The sequence below is a fragment of the Hoplias malabaricus genome, chromosome 1 (genome assembly GCF_029633855.1).
Source record: "Hoplias malabaricus isolate fHopMal1 chromosome 1, fHopMal1.hap1, whole genome shotgun sequence".
NCBI lineage: Eukaryota > Metazoa > Chordata > Actinopteri > Characiformes > Erythrinidae > Hoplias > Hoplias malabaricus.
This window is the reverse complement of record NC_089800.1, coordinates 37,272,173-37,292,975: the sequence shown is the minus strand read 5'-3', so window position 1 is coordinate 37,292,975 and position 20,803 is coordinate 37,272,173. Positions and strand designations below refer to the sequence as shown.

At 37.3% G+C, this 20,803-nt stretch overlaps 1 protein-coding gene across 1 annotated transcript; it reads left to right on the top strand.

Annotated features, from left to right (window-relative positions):
* The first annotated feature begins 314 nt into the window (after nt 1-314).
* On the top strand, nt 315-18,941 carry pnkp (polynucleotide kinase 3'-phosphatase). Its single transcript, XM_066678036.1, has 17 exons — nt 315-623; nt 5,668-5,714; nt 6,127-6,408; nt 6,514-6,768; nt 7,273-7,352; nt 10,617-10,674; nt 10,806-10,913; nt 11,214-11,285; nt 11,465-11,513; nt 12,947-13,017; nt 13,212-13,304; nt 14,600-14,696; nt 15,223-15,284; nt 15,543-15,652; nt 15,761-15,848; nt 18,279-18,346; nt 18,447-18,941. The coding sequence occupies exons 1-17, from the start codon at nt 503-505 to the stop codon at nt 18,565-18,567; spliced, it is 1,782 nt and encodes a 593-aa protein (XP_066534133.1). The 5' UTR covers nt 315-502; the 3' UTR covers nt 18,568-18,941.
* Nucleotides 18,942-20,803: the final 1,862 nt, after the last annotated feature.

Below are 20,803 nucleotides of genomic sequence, written 5' to 3'. Positions count from 1 at the left end.
GACTCCTACATGTGCAGAGACGCTTGTCTGATATAGAACTGCATATTATCAGTCAGAGGCAGGTTTTGAAATTTCAACTCTTTGGCTGCATGTTATTAAAATATTCTTTATGAATGTGAATGAATTACGCTTCAGTACGTGTTACACACATAGTATGAGACATTTCTACATAGTGATGCTTGTTTAATACAAAATTATGAAATGCGTCAGAAGTTAAATATTAATTTGCATGTATAGGAAATTTAAGGCATTATAGCACAGCGTCTTTTATTTTGAAAAATAAACTTCCGGTTGCCTTTGGAATCAGCTCGCTAGTGTTGCTGTTTTCACATTGGTTGTATTTTTGTAGATGTATTTGAAAGTTGTATTTTAGTCGCAGCAGATGCGCAGATAGACTAGAACAGAACTGCTAACTGCTGATTTATATTAGCTCCATAAATCGACGGAAACGTTTTAATAAAGTCCTTACTGCTGTATACTTCGTTACTGCTTAGATTACAACATGAAGTGTACACTTGTAAACTCGACAGGTATCAGTGTGGATTTATTGGACGGTCGAGCCCTGATTTTTGGACGAGGTCCTGAGTCCGGAGTTAAAGATAAAAAATGTTCAAGACATCAAGGTAAATAATAAGAATACCGTACAGTAAAACAGCGTGCAAACTAGACATAATTGCATAAATACTACTTTAAACAGTTGGACATGTTTATTGACAAATATATAATTCTATAATATATTAGGCATACTTAGCGAAAACATTCATGAATATTTCTGGCAGCTTGGCCTTTTGACATATACAGAGCAACGAGTTTAGCACTCCGGTAAAGTTGGTTTCATATTCGCATATTCAGAGTTCTTTCTTCAATAGCTCTCAAACGGTGCATGCAAATGACTTAAAACTTGCGAAGTATTGTTTTTGGGATCCAAGACAAGCAACTACAACTCAGTTTATGTCAGAAATGTTTGCCATTTAAAAGACACGAAATATATTGTTTTCTATGGGCTGCCGCCATCTCCGCGAGAGCTAAGGGACCGTTTACAAACTACACTACACAGTAAAAACGAAGGTGACGAACCTCACACATGATGTATACTACATCTCTTACCTTGATACATTTAACCATTGCTGGCCCGTGGTGATACATTTTTCATTACAAATGTCAATAGCTTTTGAACCTTTGATGATATTGTTTCAAAACAAATTGTATTTGATCAAGTGCAACCCACATGACATACTACACCTGTTATTTTGGTCAATTTAACCCTTACTGGCCCGTGGTGATACATTTTTCATTATAAGTTTCAATAGCTTTTGAACCTTTGATGATATTATTTCTAAACAAGTTTTATTTGATCAAGTGCCACCCACATGACGTACTACACCTGTTATTTTGGTCAATTTAACCATTGCTGGCCCATGGTGATAAATATTTCATTACAAATTTCAATAGCTTTTGAACCTTTCATGATTTTGTTTCAAAACTAATTGTATTTGATCAAGTGCCACCCACATGACGTACTACACCTGTTATTTTGGTAAATTTAACCCTTACTGGCCCATGGTGATACATTTTTCATTACAAATTTTAATAGCTTTTGAACTTTTGATGAAATTGTTTCTAAACAAGTTGTATTTGATCAAGTGCCACCCACATGACGTACTACACCTCTTATTTTGGCAAATTTAACCATTGCTGGCCCATGGTGATACATTTTTCATTATAAATTTCAATAGCTTTTGAACCTTTTATGATATTGTTTCAAAACTAATTGTATTTGATCAAGTGCCACCCACATGACATACTACACCTTTTATTTGGTCAAATTTAACTATTTCTGGCCCGTGGTGATGGGTTTTTGAAAATAAATTTCAATAGCTTTTGAACCTTTTATGATATTGTTTCTAAACAAGTTTTATTTGAACAAGTGCCACCCACATGACATACTACACCTGTTATTTTGGTCAATTTAACAATTAATGGCCCATGATGATGCATTTTTGAGAATAAATTTCAATAGCTTTTGAATGTTTAATGAAATTGCTCAGAAAGAACATGTAGCTGTTTGAATGAAGTAATGGTGGGGTAGGCAATAATTTGAGCAGCTTTTTTAACAGGTTTTAAAATATTTTTATTGACCAACTGTCAATATTTTGCAGAAAGTAAGTATATACACACAAAACACCATCAATAGTTATAATCCCAAAAAATTACTTTCAATGTATAAATTAAGTTGTCTGACTCATGAGAGACATAACTTTTGCCAGAGGTGTACATACAGTAGGTGTATGCAAAACATTGGTGTATCCACAGGATACATTTAAAGAAAGCTGGAGCAGACATTCCCTGAAACAGAGACTACCTTATGTAATGCATAACATGAGATGTGTTGCTACTTGTCTTGGACAATGTCCTAGATCCACAATGGCCCTTTACAGACAAACAGTCTCTGTTTCTGGGAATGTCTGCTCCAGCTTTCTTTAAATGTATCCTGTTGATACACCAACATTTTGCATACACCTACTGTATGTACACCTCTGGCAAAAGTTATGTCTCTCATGAGTCAGACAACTTAATTTATACATTAAAAGTAATTTTTTGGGATTATAACTATTGATGGTGTTTTGTGTGTATATACTTACATTCTGCAAAATATTGACAGTTGGTCAATAAAAATATTTTAAAACCTGTTAAAAAAGCTGCTCAAATTATTGCCTACCCCACCATTACTTCATTCAAACAGCTACATGTTCTTTCTGAGCAATTTCATTAAACATTCAAAAGCTATTGAAATTTATTCTCAAAAATGCATCATCATGGGCCATTAATTGTTAAATTGACCAAAATAACAGGTGTAGTATGTCATGTGGGTGGCACTTGTTCAAATAAAACTTGTTTAGAAACAATATCATAAAAGGTTAAAAAGCTATTGAAATTTATTTTCAAAAACCCATCACCACGGGCCAGAAATAGTTAAATTTGACCAAATAAGAGGTGTAGTATGTCATGTGGGTGGCACTTGATCAAATGCAACTTGTTTTGAAACAATATCATAAAACCTTCAAAAGCTATTGAAATCTGTAATGAAAAATATATCACCACGGGCCAGTAATAGTTAAATTTGCCAAAATAACAGGTGTAGTATGTCATGTGGGTGGCACTTGATCAAATACAACTTGTTTAGAAACAATATCATAAAAGGTTCAAAAGCTATTGAAATTTATTTTCAAAAACCCATCACCACGGGCCAGAAATAGTTAAATTTGACCAAATAAGAGGTGTAGTATGTCATGTGGGTGGCACTTGATCAAATGCAACTTGTTTAGAAACAATATCATAAAAGGTTCAAAAGCTATTGAAATTTATAATGAAAAATGTATCACCACGGGCCAGTAAGGGTTAAATTGACCAAAATAAGAGGTGTAGTATGTCATGTGGGTGGCACTTGATCAAATACAACTTGTTTAGAAACAATTTCATCAAAAGTTCAAAAGCTATTGAAATTTGTAATGAAAAATGTATCACCACGGGCCAGTAATGGTTAAATTGACCAAAATAACAGGTGTAGTACGTCATGTGGGTTGCACTTGATCAAATACAATTTGTTTTGAAACAATATCATCAAAGGTTCAAAAGCTATTGACATTTGTAATGAAAAATGTATCACCACGGGCCAGTAATGGTTAAATTTATCAAGGTAAGAGATGTAGTATACATCAAGTGTGAGGTTCGTCACCTTCGTTTTTACTGTGTAGTGTAGTTTGTAAACGGTCCCTTAGCTCTCGCGGAGATGGCGGCAGCCCATAGAAAACAATATATTTCGTGTCTTTTAAATGGCAAACATTTCTGACATAAACTGAGTTGTAGCTGCTTGTCTTGGATCCCAAAAACAATACTTTGCAAGTATTAAGTCATTTGCATGCACCGTTTGAGAGCTATTGAAGAAAGAACTCTGAATATGCGAATATGAAACCAACTTTACCGGAGTCTAGTTAGCAACAGTTTCTGGTGATGTTACAGATGCAGGCTACTGTCGTGTTAGGAGTTTATCTGAAATACATTAGTAAAGCATTGTTTTCCTTATCAAGCTGGGAATCAAACCCTGGTTTGTTTACGTTAATAATAATATGACCACCTCCTTGTTTCTACACTCACTCTCAATCAGTAACACTTTGTTATTCTACAATAACAGACTGGAATCCATCTGTTGCTCTGTATGCTTTGTTTGCCCACTTTCACCCCTTTTTTTCAATAGTTAGGATCACCACAGAGCAGGTATGATTTGAGTGGTGGACCATTCTCAATGCTGTAATGACACTGATGTTGTGGTGGTGGTGGTGTTAGTGTGTGTTGTGCTGGTATCAGACACTGCAGTGCTGCTGGAGTTTTTACAGCCCTCATTGTCACTGCTGAAATGAAAATAGTCCACTAACCAAAAATATCCAGCCACCAGCTATATGTATACACTGGTGAAGGACTAGACGACGACCAAGACAAACTGTGCTCAACAGATGAGCTACTGTCTCTGTCTTTACATCTAAAAGGTGGACCAACAAGGTAGTCTGTGTGTCTGATCCACTAGCATCACATCAACACATCAGCACCATGTCAATGTCACTGGAGCATTGAGAATGATGCACCACCCAAATCATACCTGCTCTGTGGTGGTCCTGACCATTGAACAACATGGTGAAAGTGGGAAAATAATTTAGCAACAAATGGACTATAGTCTGTAATATAAAACTACAAATCGCTCCTTAGTTGTCAGTGAAGTTGAGAGTATGGACAGTGAGTGCAGAAACAAAGAGGTGGTCATAATGTTATGGTTGATTGTGTATACGGTATTAATAATACACGCATTTAATAAAGATTAATTTTTCCAGCATCTGACCCCCCCACCACCACTTCCCACCCCCAAACACACACAAAAATTATATATTTAACAGAACAGTACACAGGATTCTAAATAACTATATTGCACTGGGCTGGAGTCAAAAGGGTGCTGTGACTGTCTTTGGAACTCTGTAGCTTCAAACCAAAATTGTTCAGCCATAACACTGACTGCTTGTTTTGCTTATGATATGTGGTCTTGAGGGTGCCCATTGTCCTTGTACACAAAATAACTCACAAAACTACAAACTACACATTTTAACTGTAAACAAAAGAAAAGGTCATGACCACCAAGCCCAAGGTGTGACCACAATGGCAATAATTTTCAGTATTTATTCCATCTATACTTTTATTCACTGCCACTTTCCATTTTTATGTCTTGTTTAAAGTTTTAAAGAAATCTGCAGGAATATTTTCCAGTGCCTGCAAAGTTGAATTTGGGTGGTTGTGGGTTGCATATTCTAGTTTTCATAATCCAAGTACTTCAAGACATGAAAAACGTTTTGAGACCAACAGTAGACGGACATTAACACCCGTGGGCTTTTTTCAGATGTGTAGTTTTTATTTATTTATTTATTTATTAAGATGGGACCTTTCAGTACTGTTTTTCTGAGTGATAGTAACAAATTGTTCTCAAAATATCTCTTGCAGAATTATGGTTTTAGTGAAAATTATAGAAATGAACAATGGCCTCTGACTGTTGTACAGTACTATGCATTAGATTTATAGAAACATTGCTTGTAATACTGACTCATTCATGTTTTTTTTTTCCCTTAGTCAAACTTGTGGCTGACTTTTCCAACCGAGAGATTCTCGTGACACAGGTAAATTAAACTCTCAACAAACAACAAAATTAATTTTAGTATCCTAGTTTCCACACATATATATCCAATGCCAATCCATTAGAGCTTAACACAGGGCTCACCCAACTCTCTTTTCCTATCTGCAGCCACAAAATTTCTGTTGATTCAATCCTACACCTCAACACTAAGGTTGATGTGGCCGTTTATGTTCTGACCAGCAACCAGCTATGTTTAATTACTTCCCAAATCACCCACTGCATCACTCAATCTTCACAGGGGTAGTCACCTCCCTTCGTTGGTGTTTTGCCTAATTAAGCCCATGACACAACTCCAGAGGGCTCAACAGTTTATACATATATATGTAACATGTACATGCACGCACACACACGATAATAGTATGACCCATTTTTTATGCAATGTTGACTTTTAACAGCTTGGTCCAAACCCATCTTCCTTGAATGGCCAGGAACTTGGCCGTGGTCAGTCTGGACGTCTGACTGTGAAAGACACACTTCACCTGGTCAACCAGAGTTACCCATTCACTGTTCAGTTTTCTGACCCTACAAAAACAGCCACTTCAGTTTCTCCCTGGCAAAAGAAAAAGACAGGAGCAACAGAAGAATTGGAACACAAAGAGAAAACATCAAACAGAGCAGCTGAGAAGACAGTGGCCAAGAGGAACATCCAGGATTTTTTTGCTACCTCACCTACAAAGGTATTTATGCTTGAATGTAGATAGGTGGTTTTGTTTGTTATGTAATTTATATAAAATTAAGAAATATTACAGTGGATTAAAATTGAGTGTCTTATTTCTGTTAAGTCATTGAAAAGGCCACTGGGCTCAGAAGACGATAGATATTACTGTAAACGTGGGCGCACTGAAAAGTCTGTTGATGAGGAAGAGGAAGGCCTGGCAGAGGAGAAGCTCAGGAAGCTGCAGGAAATTGCAAAGAAAGTTACTAAAAATGAGTCAAAATCAACAACCACTGCGTCCTCGGTCTGCTCTCAAAGTCACTGGCAGCAAATAAGCAACCTGATGATCTACACTGCTGCAGGCGTCACTGGAAGCTCCAAGGTAAAAGAAATAGCAGAAATTGGAAGAAAGCTATTGAAGTGTTTATTTAAAAAACATACCTCTAGGTAGACATCTGACTCTTTCAGATCATGTGACCCCTCCCATTTCAAGTTTTATCATAGATCATTTTTAGCAGGGTGCAAGCATCACATGGTCCTCTGTAGATTTAATTCTGTCCGAATCGACTGTTCCCCCCCTCCAAATGTACTTGGTGAACATTTCAGGCTGAATTATCTACTGTTTTTCACTGGACTTAGTGGTCATCTAATACATTTGATACATTTCAACTCACATTTAATCTTGTCCGGGTGCAAATCTCTGCATTTTAACAGGCTAACCTTGCCTCAAGCTGGATAAAATAGGTGCTTTGGCACTGTTGCCAGAGTATTTAGCTTCCCAGAAAATATTTTCAGAGCAGTGACACAATACCTAAATGAAAAATGTATTAATTGGAAATATGTTCCCTAGCACAGATTCATCCAACATTCTGTTCCTTTTATTTAGATTGCAGGATTTGATATTGATGGCTGCATCATTACTACAAAATCTGGGAAAGTGTTTCCAACAAGCCCAGATGACTGGAGGTGAGTGTGGTTAATTAAGTGGGGAGGCCAATTAGAAAATACAGTGCACAAATATGAGAACTGTGGGCAAGTTGTAATGAAAATATCTTCATATGCTAATAGGAAAACTGTGTATCAATCAATAGGAAAAATGGTAAAATATAGACATATGCCTAGATTTGTATAGCAAAAACATTAACTTATATATGTATTAGAGATGGAAGGATCGATCGGCTATGTATCGGTATCGGCCGATTTTTAATCAGAATATGAGATCGCGATCGGCCGATATTTCTCAAATTTAGCCAATCCCGAGCTAGTTTCATTCAGGAGGAGCCTCCTTAAAACCCCCCTGGTAAAGTCCCTGCAATTCCTATCTGAACTGTTAGAAAACATGTCGTCAGTCTGGCAGTTTTTTACCTTATGTGACAGACTCATCCAGGGCGTTTTGTAAAATTTGTAAAACCAACGTGTCTCGTGGGGGAACCAAAACAAAGTCATTTGACACTACTAATCTGATACGGCACTTAAGAGTACACCACGCGGCTGAATACAGCGAGTATCAGAAAACACGGGCAGCTAGCACAAAACAAATAACTCAGAAAACCGTGCAGACAACATTTGACCAGTACGAAAAGTACATCAGCAACAGCCAAAAGGCTAAAGGAATCACAGCCAAAGTGATGGAATTTATAGCGCTAGATAATCAGCCCTTTTCGGTTGTAGAAGACGAGGGATTCTGCCGCTTAATATCCCACCTGGACCCACGCTATGCCATTCCTAGTAGGAAATACTTTTCAGATGTTGCTCTTCCCGAGCTGTATCAAGCGGTTTACACACACATAGATCATCTCCTGCAAAATAACATTACATCACTGAGCTTTACAAGTGATATATGGAGTTCCGATGTCAGCCCGACCTCCATGTTAAGTCTAACAGCTCAGTGGATTGATCCAGACTTTGAGCTACATTGCGCCGTTCTGCATGCACGAGAGTTTACAGGCTCTCACACGGCTAGTGCTCTGATGGCAGAGTTCGACAGCATGTTTAAGTTGTGGTCAATTCCAAAGAGTAAAATACATGTAATCTTGAGAGACAATGCACGAAACATCACAAAAGCACTGCAAGATGCAGAATTACCAAGTTTGCCATGTGTGGCGCATTCAATACAGCTTGTAGTGAATGAAGGGGTTTTGTCACAACGCAGCATCAATGATATTGTGCCAACTGGAAGATGAATTGTTGGCCACTTCAAACACTCACCTCTGGCTTATTCACGCCTTCAGAATATCCAAACTCAGCTCAGCCAATCTGTAAAGAGGCTTCAACAGGATGTTCCGACAAGATGGAACAGCACCTTTTACATGTTACAGAGTCTACTGGAACAAAAACACGTGTTGGGTGCTTACGGAGTCGAATATGGTCTGCCGGCCGCTTTCACTGCCAATCAGTGGGGGCTAGTTGAAAACATGTTGTCGTTGCTCTCACCATTCGAGGAGCTAACTAAAGAAATCAGCGCCTCCACCGCTACTGCTGCTGACATAATACCCTCAATCAAAGCCTTCAAACGTTTTCTCCAGAAATGTTCTGAAAAGGATCATGGTGTCAAAACATCAAAAGCTACTCTTCTGGAAGCAACCGAGCAGCGGTTCAGCACCATCGAAACAGAGACACTGTACAGTGTGACTACACTCCTTGATCCGAGGTGAACATTTTGAACTAAATGCTGCCCTTTTATGTCTGAGTAGAATATATAAAAGGGTTAATATAATTGATTTTATTAGCCAGATTTAATGTTGACCGTGTGTTCTTTTTTAATGCCAGATACAAGGACCGCTATTTCTCCGGTGAATTCAAAACACAAGCAAGGGAGCAGCTCATGGATGTGAGCGCGAAAACAAAACGGGAGCCGTGTTCCGGTGAAGAAATGCCAGGACCAAGTCAGATGAACACAGACAAGCCAACAGAAAAATCACGAATAGATTCCTTGTCTGCCATGTACAGTGAAATACTGGAGGAAAGCATGGAGGTCCAGGAGAGCAACAGTCCGATCGCATCCCAAGTGTGCTGCTATCTTTCGAAGCCCACCATCCCACGGAGCGCGCGGGCACTAGCGTATTGGAAAAGCAATAAGGCCCGTTTTCTCGCTCTTGCAGAAGTCGCTCGAGCCTATCTCGCTGCAACTTGCACAAGCGTGGATAGTGAAAGATTGTTTAGCGTCGCTTCAAATATACTGACTGAAAAGAGGAACAGACTGTCATCCCAGAAAGCTGAAATGTTACTCTTTGTGAAAAGAAATATGCCTTTAAAACTCAACACTAAGAACCAGTAGTTCGGCAGATGGGCCTATTTCCCATTAAAACAGGCCTGGTTGTTTAATTTCAAACTTTTCCATATTTTATACCTGCTGTTTTATTTAAACTATAATTCATCCAAGACCTAACTGCACAATTTCAGTAACGCTATGCAGACATTTCTTTTAAATTTACTGTATAACAATAATTCAATATCTACATTTAATGGTTGCAATTTTTCGTTTTTATAATAACCCAGGTTCTGAGTTTAATACCTGCAATTTTGACTGCATTTATGTAATATACTGTTTTTTCGTGTTAAAATAATTAATGGTCTAAATTTAATGATTGCAGTATTTTATTTTTTTGGTGTACTGTTTTAAAACAATTCAGTTCGTTTTAAAACAATTGTAAAAAGAAATATAAATCAAAACTAACGGTTGCAGTTTTTCATTTAAAATAACCCAGAGTCTAATGACTGCAGTTTTGACTGCATTTAATTACATTTTGTTTTGTTAATTAATGAGTGGTCTAAAAATAATCATTGTTTGTATTTATTTTCGTATTTATTGCTAATTTTCTGTATTATGCTGTTTCAGTTCGTTAAAAATGGTAATAAACCACTTTAGACCAAGTTTCGTGTCTTGCGTGCTAAAAATTGCATGTTGCCCTGCCTTGGCATATAGCCCCGCCCTCGATCGGTATCGGCTATCTGCCGTTAGTGCTGAAATGTGATCAGGGATCGGAATCGGCCTCAGAAACGTTGATCGTTCCATCTCTAATATGTATGTAAATGCAGTAAAATGAAATGTCATTACATTTTTGTTTGAAATATTTGCTGATAGGTTCATTGATTCTTTAAATAAATATAGGCCTATACTGATATTTCAGTTATTATGTATATTCAATATTCCATTATGAAATTCAAAACGATTGTGAATGTCTATTAACAACGTGATTAACAACCTTTTTTGTCTTTGGTCATCTGCAGGATACTTTACCCAGAGATACAGCCCAAACTAGCCACTTTGTTAAAGGAAGGATTCAAGGTGTGAGAAAATGAATCTCGCATACGAATGTCGCCTACCTGTTTGTTTGATCTTTGTGGTAAAATCTTCTTTTGTGAGTAAGCCTGAAGTTCTGTTAATGTTTGATTTCTGCTGTGTCTCACTGATTGCAGGTGGTATTTTTTACCAATCAGTTGGGTATTGCTCGAGGCAAACTCAGACCTGAAGTGTTCAAGTCGAAAGTTGAGGATATACTTCAAATATTAAAACTGCCTGTGCAGGTTTGTTGGTAACAGTCATATTGTCTTTATGTATTAATAAAGTAATCTAAAAATGTAACATAAAATATAGAGGTGGATGTGGATTAAGCCTAGTCTTGGACTTAATTGCAGTGCCAATGGTGAATTTATTTTTCAAAATAATTTTAGTCTACGAATATGCTTAAGATATTAGTCTGGGAAACTGATCCAATCTGGAGAATAGTAATAATGACATCTAGTAAATAGATAATCCAAGTTATGTCCATACATATGTGAGTAAATATTACACTCCCCACTGTTATGTCCTTTTGTTTATTTCAGGTTTTTGTTGCAACAGGTCCAGGTATTTACAGAAAACCTGTAATAGGAATGTGGGAACACTTATGTGAGAAGGTGAGATACTGTGACCACCAGTATGTCCATATCAAGAACAGTCTAATACAGTGTTTTTGCAGTACTTACAGCTAGGATAGAAGTTGATGGAGAAGATACAGGATGGACTGCATATGAAATAAAATCTTTATAGATATCATGTGCCATCTATAGCTAATCAATGTACAATTGTTGTCTAGGAAAACGGTGGTGTGACTGTAGACAAATCACAGAGTTTCTATGTTGGAGGTGAGCTAAAAATAAATGTTGCCTTTAATGTAATAGTTAATATTTCTGTTCAGTATTTTTGCATATTCAGTCATGTTTATTATTTATTTATTAAAATTTTTTGGCATGGATGCCATAATGGGGACTGATGGTCTGGTTTCAGAGTGCAGCACTAATGTAATCAGATGTAAAAGATAAATTTATCTCATACACTGCTCTTTTCCTTGTGCTGGAATGAGTCTTATAACACTCCTACATGCCCACCACCTCTTTGTGTTGGGGCATAAAGCATCCCACAGTGTAGCACAATGAGCAGAAAAAAATAGTTAAAATCTGTTAGCCACATTAGCACTTTTGTCATGGGATCTAAAGGAAAACTGCACACCTGACTAATCTGAATAATCTGATCCCTTTGTCCCTCCACTCTGAGAGTGCAACATATTTTTGGAGGATAATGTTTTATCGTGACTCTCTGCCTAAATTATTGAAATCTCTGCTCAAACCTTTACATTTTTCTACTTTGGAATAATCAAAACCCCCCTTCTTCTTCTTTTCCTCCTTCTCCTTCCCTCCCCTCACCCCCTTTGACTATGTAAAGTGTCCTTGGGTTTGGGTTTGTGACATGCAATATGTAAATTAAACTTATAGTAATAATAACGGTTTCTACACTCACCCAGTGTATGTTAAAAATCATTTTTGAACTATAAGGTTAACATTTTCCTCTTCATTTAGCCGTAATATTAGATTTGTTGTATGTATGGCGCTACTTTGGAACACAGCCCAAGCTCCTCCACTGACTGAAACAGAACAACAGAGCTCTGTTTACAAACGTGACATGAATAAATACAACCCTATTTCCAATGAAGTTGGGACATTGTGTACAACATAAATAAATACAGAATACGATGATTTGCAAATCAACCTTTATTCAATTAAATACACTACAAAGACAAGATATTTAATGCTCAAATGGATAAACCTTTTTTTTTTCAAATATTCATTCATTTTGAGTTTCATGCGTGCAACATGTAATAAAGTGTATCCATTTGAACATTAAACATTAAATCTTTGTCGTGTATTCAATTGAATATAGGTTGAAAAGGATTTGCAAATCATCATATTCTGTTTATATTTGTTTCACACAACGTGCCAACTTCATTGGAATTGGGGTTGTAATTCTTTTATTTCTTTCATTCATTTGTCTGAATTAGGACTAAGTGTTGCCTGAAACAGTGAAACAATTTAAATGTTATATTTGAGTAATGAATAAATCCCCAATATGGCAGCTACTCTACACTGTGTCATCAGCTGTATGGACAGTAAATACAAAACTTTTTTAACCTTTGGTGTAGTCTAGTATTTATGCTGCCTTGCTTGACATGTCATATCTGTTTCCTGATAAGTGCATATTCATTTAAGTCTACTGAAAATAGTAAGAAGGTCATGTACTGTAGATGCAGCAGGACGTCCTGCAAACTGGGCGCCAGGGAAAAAGAAGAAGGATTTCTCCTGTAGTGACCGACTGGTAAGTTATTGCCTCCATATGAGAGTGTAGATGGAATGTTACACACTCCTATTTGACACTCTGAAAATCTATAGTTGTGGTTTAGCAAAATGTATTCAGGTATTCTGTTTTAACTTAGATAAAATACGTAGATTACTCCTATGGTGATACAAATTGTTTTTTTTTTGTCCTTTTGTGTGTGTGTGTTTCTGTAGTTTGCACTAAACATCGACTTACAGTTTCACACTCCTGAGGAATTCTTCCTGCGCTGGAAGTCTGCTACCTACAACATGCCGTCTTTTGATCCAGTGAGTTATTGCCCTTTTCTGTTTGCTAATGATTGTGTTTCAGCATTGTGTTTGCTCTTTTTTTTTTATATGGTGCCAACAATTGTTATGATTTTTGAAATCATCTACAGTTGTCTATATTTATAATTATATTAGATAAGGGGTGGCCGACAAATCAGACACATAGAACCAAAAATTTTAATTACTATTATTATAGCAGCTACAGTCATGGCAGAAAGTGTTTGCACCCCTGAAAGTTTTCCAGAAAATTAATGCAATTACGCATGTTTTGTTATAGACACATTTTTTTTTCGTTGTGTGTATTGGAACAATAGAAAAAAACTGAGAATAAAAGCCAAAATTGATAAATTATTATGCAAAATTATTTGCACATTTTCAAAACTGAGGGTAAATAACTTTCCAAGCCTATGATGCTCTTTGAAACTCACATGTGGGAAAGAAACAGGTGTGGGCAATATAAAAATCACTTCTGAAACCAGATAAAAAGAAGAGAAATTGACTCAAACATGACTGTAAATACCAGCAGTGTTTTAATGAGCAAAGCGTTTAATTTGTTTTCATCATTCCCTAACACCATGATGAGCTGTACTGTAAGGCTGTGTTATGCTCAGAAGTGGTACTTAATTATATTTTACTTTTTAATAGCAAAATATTAAATATCAAAATGTAAAATTTTATTTTCTGTGAAAATGTACATTGTTTCCCAATCCCCATTTCTCCATGTGAAAGGCAAATTTTTTATTTGGTAGATTAGTTTTTTTTATTTATGGTCTTTTTAGATTTCTTTCTTCTACTTGATCTGAACATAAATATATAACATTAAAACAAATGATGCAATTTAATTTATTTGAGGCAGGTCTCAGAAACCAGAATGCTATTAAATAATTTTGTGTGCTTTCTGGAAATTCTTAATTTGTTATGAAGGTGGGTGAATGTCCTCTAAGTTTTGTGATTTTATCATTTTTGTCAGTGGTAGTTCACAGTTTTATTTACATATAGAATTCTTTATTAAAATTACACATATTTATCACAATATGTATAGCTTAGCAGGCAGCCATTATGCAACATGTTTTTAGCTCTGATACACTGTACTTGCACTTGTTTTCTTTTTATACTTTTCTTACTGGTTCCTTGCATGGCACTGATAAGGGAACACATTTTCCTAGTTTTTATAGATGCAAAGTGTTCACTGTTACTGTACTGTTATGTTTAGTAACTGAACCACAAGGGCATGCTATTGAGTTTTTTTCATCAAAGGCACAATGTGTTCTTGTTTTTTTTTTCCTGACATTCAGAGGGCTTTAGATTTGAAGGCAAGTCTGTATGAGCCGCCTGATGCCTTGCTCACTTCTACTAGCCAAGAAGTCATTGTTGCCGTTGGGTTTCCTGGTGGTGAGTGCTTTATATTGTTCAGTTTCTTTCTGGAATTTGACTAACTTTTGTCATAGAAATGATCAACTAATAAGAAATGAGACTGAAAGTGGCCTTTGAGTAACTATTATTGAGAGCAGCTAATAGCATGCACTTACCCTCTACTCTGCTCTGGCAAAAGGAAAGAACACACATAAGCACTTCATCATCATACAAGGAGTTATTCTGTAACTGAGCCACCTATTAGGGAAGAAAGAGATAACAGTTTTGTGCAGAGACTGAGTTCTAAGAATCAGCTACATCCTGTGCTCGTTAGAATGGAAAAACGTCCTTGATCTCCTGTGTGCAGAAGTGTAACTCTTTCAAGCTTCACTCCCATATCCTCCCGTCACATTCCTTTCCTACAAGACTCAGTTAATGAAACACTTTGAGACAATGCAGAATAATGCAACATAGAATCCATAAAACAGCTCATCTTCATATAAAACAAAGATTTCTACTAATTGTGAGTGATCACTATTAAACACTAGTGATCTTATGTTTTCAGCTGGCAAATCCACCTTTTTCCAAACCCACATCATCCCAAAGGGCTATGTATATGTGAACAGAGTAAGTAGAGAAAGGTTTGCATTTTGTACTCAAAGTATGCAACCTCAGTTTGTGAATATATATATATATATATATATATATATATATATATATATATATATATATATATATAGTTTGTGTGTGTGTGTATATATTATTGGTTTATTATTGTATTGCCTTGTTCTGTTTTACAATTAAAATGTCCCAAATTTAGAGCTCCGCTTATGAGAAATTCATGCATATCTTGTTATTATGTGTAATTTTATTTTTATTTTTAAGGACACACTAGGCTCCTGGCAGCACTGTGTGTCAGCATGTGAGCGTGCCCTGAAGGATGGCCAAAGTGTAGTAGTGGACAACACTAACCCTGATCCAGAGTCTCGAAAACGGTGCTTTGCCGTATTTATTTAACAATATTCTGCATCATAATTACAGTAAGTGTATTTGAAGTGGAATTAAACCCAAAAACCTTACAGATTTTGTAATTCCATTCACAGATATGTGGATGTTAGTCGGAATGCCGGTGTTTCCTGCCGATGCTTCAATTTCACTGCCTCTCTGGAACAGTCCAAACATAATAACAGGGTAGGTTTACCTTATACAGTTCTACAGTTGCTTCATGCAGTGTTTGTGTTTATTATGCATGTATATAATTTTTTAAAAAGCTTATGAAAACCACAAAAAATGTAGGCGCTTGACTACATAAGCTTTTTACTGCAAAATACAGTGTATATATCTTGTCTAGACCTAATGTCAACATCTTAGTGTTTTTCTTTACTTTCTATGAGAAACTCGTCTCCTGTCCCTCACCAAGTGGCCACTTACGCCTCACCAAACTGTAAAAACCCTTAGTTATGGTGTGTTTTATTCTAATAAATTGAGTTTATTTCTGATTTTTACACTTGTTTCTCACTGAGTACAGTGTTTCTTTAAATGACTGATGTGTTAAAAGGTGAGAGCTGCACTCTAATTGGCTGTAGAGCAAGGCAACCTCCCCCACAGCCCTGCTGCATTTAAATGTCCTCAGTGGGGGAAATAAAACAAATCTGTTATCTAGTAAAAGACATCTAAGCTTTGAAACATGTTTGTGGAGCTTGTGGCTGCCAAACAGAACTGTTTGAGTGTGTCTCGCGGTGTCTAGGTCTGTTAGGTGCTGAAAATGTATGCGCTCTGCTGCGTGTTTGTCCCTCCTCCTTGGGTGCACATCGCCATAACGCTGCCCCTGATTGGCCTACAGACTTGATTGACATGTCGTTGGAAAGCTGAGAGCCTAAGCTACGTGGCAGTAGAGACATGGGTCTATGGGGATCGTATTTTAATTAATCAGGACTGTCCCTGTCCTGATTCCTGTCTCTGTGTTTGTCCCTGTGCCCGTGTCTGCCTTTGTCTCTGTCCCAGTCCCTGTCACTGTATTTGTGTATGTCCCCCTGAATGTCTTGGTCCCTGTTCCCCTGCCTAGTTCAGTCCAGTCCCCGTGTCCGTCCAATGTTCAATCACCTGTCTTGCCTCCAGTCCAGTCCCTGTTTCAACCCTCTGTCCCGTCTCCTGTCCTGTCACCATTTAAACCACCTGTCCAGTCTATGTTCCAGTCCAGTGTCTGTCCCCCTATTTCCAGAATAGTCCAGTCCCTGTTTCAGTCCCGTCTCTGCTCCTGTCTTGTCCAAGGTTAAGCACCCCGTCAAGTCTCTTGTGTCCACTCCCATCTTGTCCAGTCCATTCCAGTCTCTTGTTCAGTCTCCTGTCACCCCTCTTTGTCAGTCTACTGTCCTGTCCCAGGTCCAGCCCCCAGTTTCCAGTCCTGTCAAGTTCTCAGCTCCATTTCCTGTGTCTGTTCCCGTCCTGTCCTGAGTCCTGTCTCCCACGGTTCCTTGTCTTAGTCTGTTTTGTTTTCCATGCTCCCTCCTGTGCCAGCTTCTGGGGGGTCTAGGTTACGCGCGCCGGGAGTTGCGCGTTCAGGAGGGGGCATCTGTAACGCCCTCGTCTTGTCATGTTTGTTTTCTCTGCACATGGCTTTGTTTTGTTGTTGTTCCTGTCTCCGCCCTAGCCCCACCTTAGTCCTGCCTCTGTCTCATTATTGTCTTCAGGTGTTCCTCGTTTGCCTTCCTATATAGTCCCTTTGTTTCAGTGCTCCCTTGTCTGGTGTTGTGTGCGTAGATGTGTGTTACTCCCTTTTTGTGTGTCTCACATGTCTACCCCAGTTCATGGCTGTCTCCTTTCTGTCTTTGGTTAATTCATAGTTTAGTCTTGTCTAGTTTCTGTGGATCTACCCATGTTTATTTTGATTCTATCTATGTTTAATAAAACTTCCTTGCGTTTACGTCCGTCTCCTCGTCCTCCCTGTACGGCCGTGACACCCACTCCTTAAAATGTTCTTAAGCGATTCTATTTCAAATATCACCAAAAACTACCCTAAAATGTTATGATGCAGTAAATATGACCAGTTTAAGACTGATCTAACCAGTTGCATACCACTCTACACGTTTGTTTCGTCTTCCTTCCAACAAGATAAGGAAATAATAGTACCATCTATTGAATAGATTAATCATGATTAATCACAGAATATCCTTGGATTAATGCAATTAAAGTTTTTAATCGATTGACACCACTAATTAAAATGTTTATTTTCAAAAGTACAAATATTATGTTTCCACCAGGAAGGGCAGAGCAGTAGAGCCCTCTATAGATCTGCCTTCTGGTGCTATGATTGGTGATGCTCAGATGAGGAGGCCTTTTTTGATTACACTTGTTACATAATAAGGGGAGATAAACCAGAACGGGTTGTTTATCCCATGTTTTCTGACTTATGCCGCCTTCAGAAACCAGTCTGGGTTGTCTAATTTCTTGTGTGTTGATAGGCACTCCAGGTAAGACATTAGTAAATGTGCTAACAAAGTGCTGAATTTTTTTGTTGGTTTGTTTGTTTTTTATTGTTAACATTTTTTTTCATAAAATGTCCCTTTTAAACAAGTGCCATTGAACATATAATCTAATTTTATTTCCATTCTTCTTGTTTAGTTTCGTGAGATGATTCCCTCAGCCATCAAGCCTGCACCCGTTAATGACATGGTCTTCCACAGCTACAAGTGAGTAAAATCTGATGACCATGGTTTTGTTAATATCCTGCCACACAGTTTTAGTAAACTGAAATTCATCTCTAATGTTTTTGTGTTTGTGTGTATGCAGGAATAAGTTTGTTACCCCTACTCTATCAGAAGGCTTCTCCGAAATCCTGCAGATCCACTTTGTACCCAGTTTCTCTGACAGCCGATCTGAGGCTCTTTTCAGAATGTTCTCAGAAGGTTGATGAGTGTGTTTAATTACAGGATGGACACTAAAACGGAGAAAAAATCTTAAGCTCAGAAAATATGCATGACTGGAAGAAAACAAAAAAAAATGTTCAGGAAATGCAAAATGTAATAAAATATTAATTAAATGATTAAAATAATACACTAATACATTTAAAACCTTGTTTTTATCTATGTTCTGTAAAATTGACTGCACATCACCAAAGAATTTTTCATGCAGTCTTACTGTCTTGAATGAGTGTTCTTTGCTGCCAGATTTTAGAGACATGCGTCTCTACATAATATGATTGTGATTAGCATCGAACAAATTTTACCGAATCAAATTAAAATAATTTTTTTCCTGCCTTTGTTTATTTTTGCCATTTGTATTGTTCTCATTTCCATTTAAATGTACTGTTAATAGTAGACAATTAGGCAATTGTGGAATTTAATATGAAATGTATATATTTTTTAATTGGGAAATTTTATCAGTACATTTTAATGTAGTCATGTTGTGAAGTAGTACTTTGTTGGCTGCTGTGGACTGTGCTATACTATATTTTAAAAAAGTTTTTAATCAACGATTGAGAATTTTTCAATTCTAATGTCACTCTAATGGGTATTTTAGCAATAACAGTATTCTTGGTGATATAACAAAACACTGAAATATATTTTAATTAAATTCAAGAACTGCAACAAATAAATGTTATATTAATAATAATTATATTAATAATAATAATATGCTACACTTATATATCCCCTTTCACATACCTAAGGACACTTTACAATTGAGCAAAAAAACTGGGAAAATAAAATCGAGAGAGAGAGAGGATTTGAGTTATTGAGTTTTGAAGCGGATGGAAGAGGCTAAGTAGTTCCAAACTGTGGAGGTAGCAACACTGAAAGACCAGAATCAGCGCATCTGAGTTTACAACATGGGTTATAGGTGTGTAGAAGTGAGTACAGATAGGAGGGAGCAAGGCCGTGTAACGACAGCAGGATTTTGTGTTTGATGCATTCAGTAACTGGGAGCCGGGGGGGGGGTGACATGGGCATATTTCTTAGTGTGTGCTAAGACACTGGCCCCAGAGTTTTGAATGTACCGAAGTAGGGGTGTGAGATATCACAATATCGGATCATGAAGGATACATCTACGATACACCATCACAGGGAGCTAATTAAATCGTGCTACAATGCAAATTCAATCCGCTGCAATTTTAGGTTCACATGAGCCAAGTTTTTTTTTTTGGGAAGATTTAATCTCCCTTGCCCCCCCCACATAATAGCAAACCATTGTGTCTTGGATTTATTTCCCTCTCCTTTTCATAAGCGGGAAGCCATGAACGAAAAAAAATGCCCCAAAAAGTTGACCTCAGTATGTTTGGATTTCTGCAAACCAAAGTGGCCAAAATGGTCAAAATGGTCTGATGTTATTCCAAACATCTCTCTTCTTCACAAGAAACAAAACTGTTGTGTTACGAACCCAGAAGAGCCCAGAAGCTATTTACATACAAACAAGGCATACCAGCTCTTACCTTAGTTTGCGTTAATCCATTTGTTAGTATCTCTGATGTTTTTGAAAAGAGTACTTGCAAAAACATAAAATACAATAATAAATTTTTTTTTATCCCAGTGAATCTCCGCTGTAGGCTCTCAGCTTTCCAACAATACGTAAATCAAGTCTGTAGACCAATCAGGGCAGAATTACAGCGATGCTCCCCCAAGAAGTTGGGAATTCAGTAGAATCATGACACATGCAGCGTGAGAGAAGGAGCAGACAGTTTTATTTGGGCACAACAATCAAAACAGTAAATATGTTTTCAAAGTTCAGATTTCCTTCACTGGCTACACTTTCCCCCACTGAGATCATTTAAACACAGAAGAGGCTGTGAGGGCGGCTGCCTTACTTTACAGCCAATCAGGGTGAAGCTTCAGCCTTTTAACACGTCTGACCTTAAAGGGGAATGGTACTGGGTTAGAGAGAAGAGTAAAGATCAGAATTAACCTGGGTAAATTAGAATAAAAAAATTTTAAAAAGCCTGTTTGGTGAGGGTAAAAGGCAATTTGGAGAGCTGCATGAGATTAGTTTGTCAAGGAAGGTAAAAGAAAATTTGTAGTGTAGGATGTTGCCATTAACCATAGATAATTTTACTGCAGAAACAGAAAGTTTATAATTTTCCTTACTCTGGGTCTTTGGACATTCCTGAAGAACACTTGCGGAGGCCACCTGTACCATGTCTACTAGCTTGGATAAAT

Excerpts from the sequence above, each read along its gene's own strand:
- pnkp (XM_066678036.1), top strand. The coding sequence starts at position 503 with ATGAAGTGTACACTTGTAAACTCGACAGGTATCAGTGTGGATTTATTG. Across the intron at positions 14,697-15,222 it reads TGCCGTTGGGTTTCCTGGTG|CTGGCAAATCCACCTTTTTC; the intron begins GTGAGTGCTTTA and ends TTATGTTTTCAG. Across the intron at positions 18,347-18,446 it reads ATGGTCTTCCACAGCTACAA|GAATAAGTTTGTTACCCCTA; the intron begins GTGAGTAAAATC and ends GTGTGTATGCAG.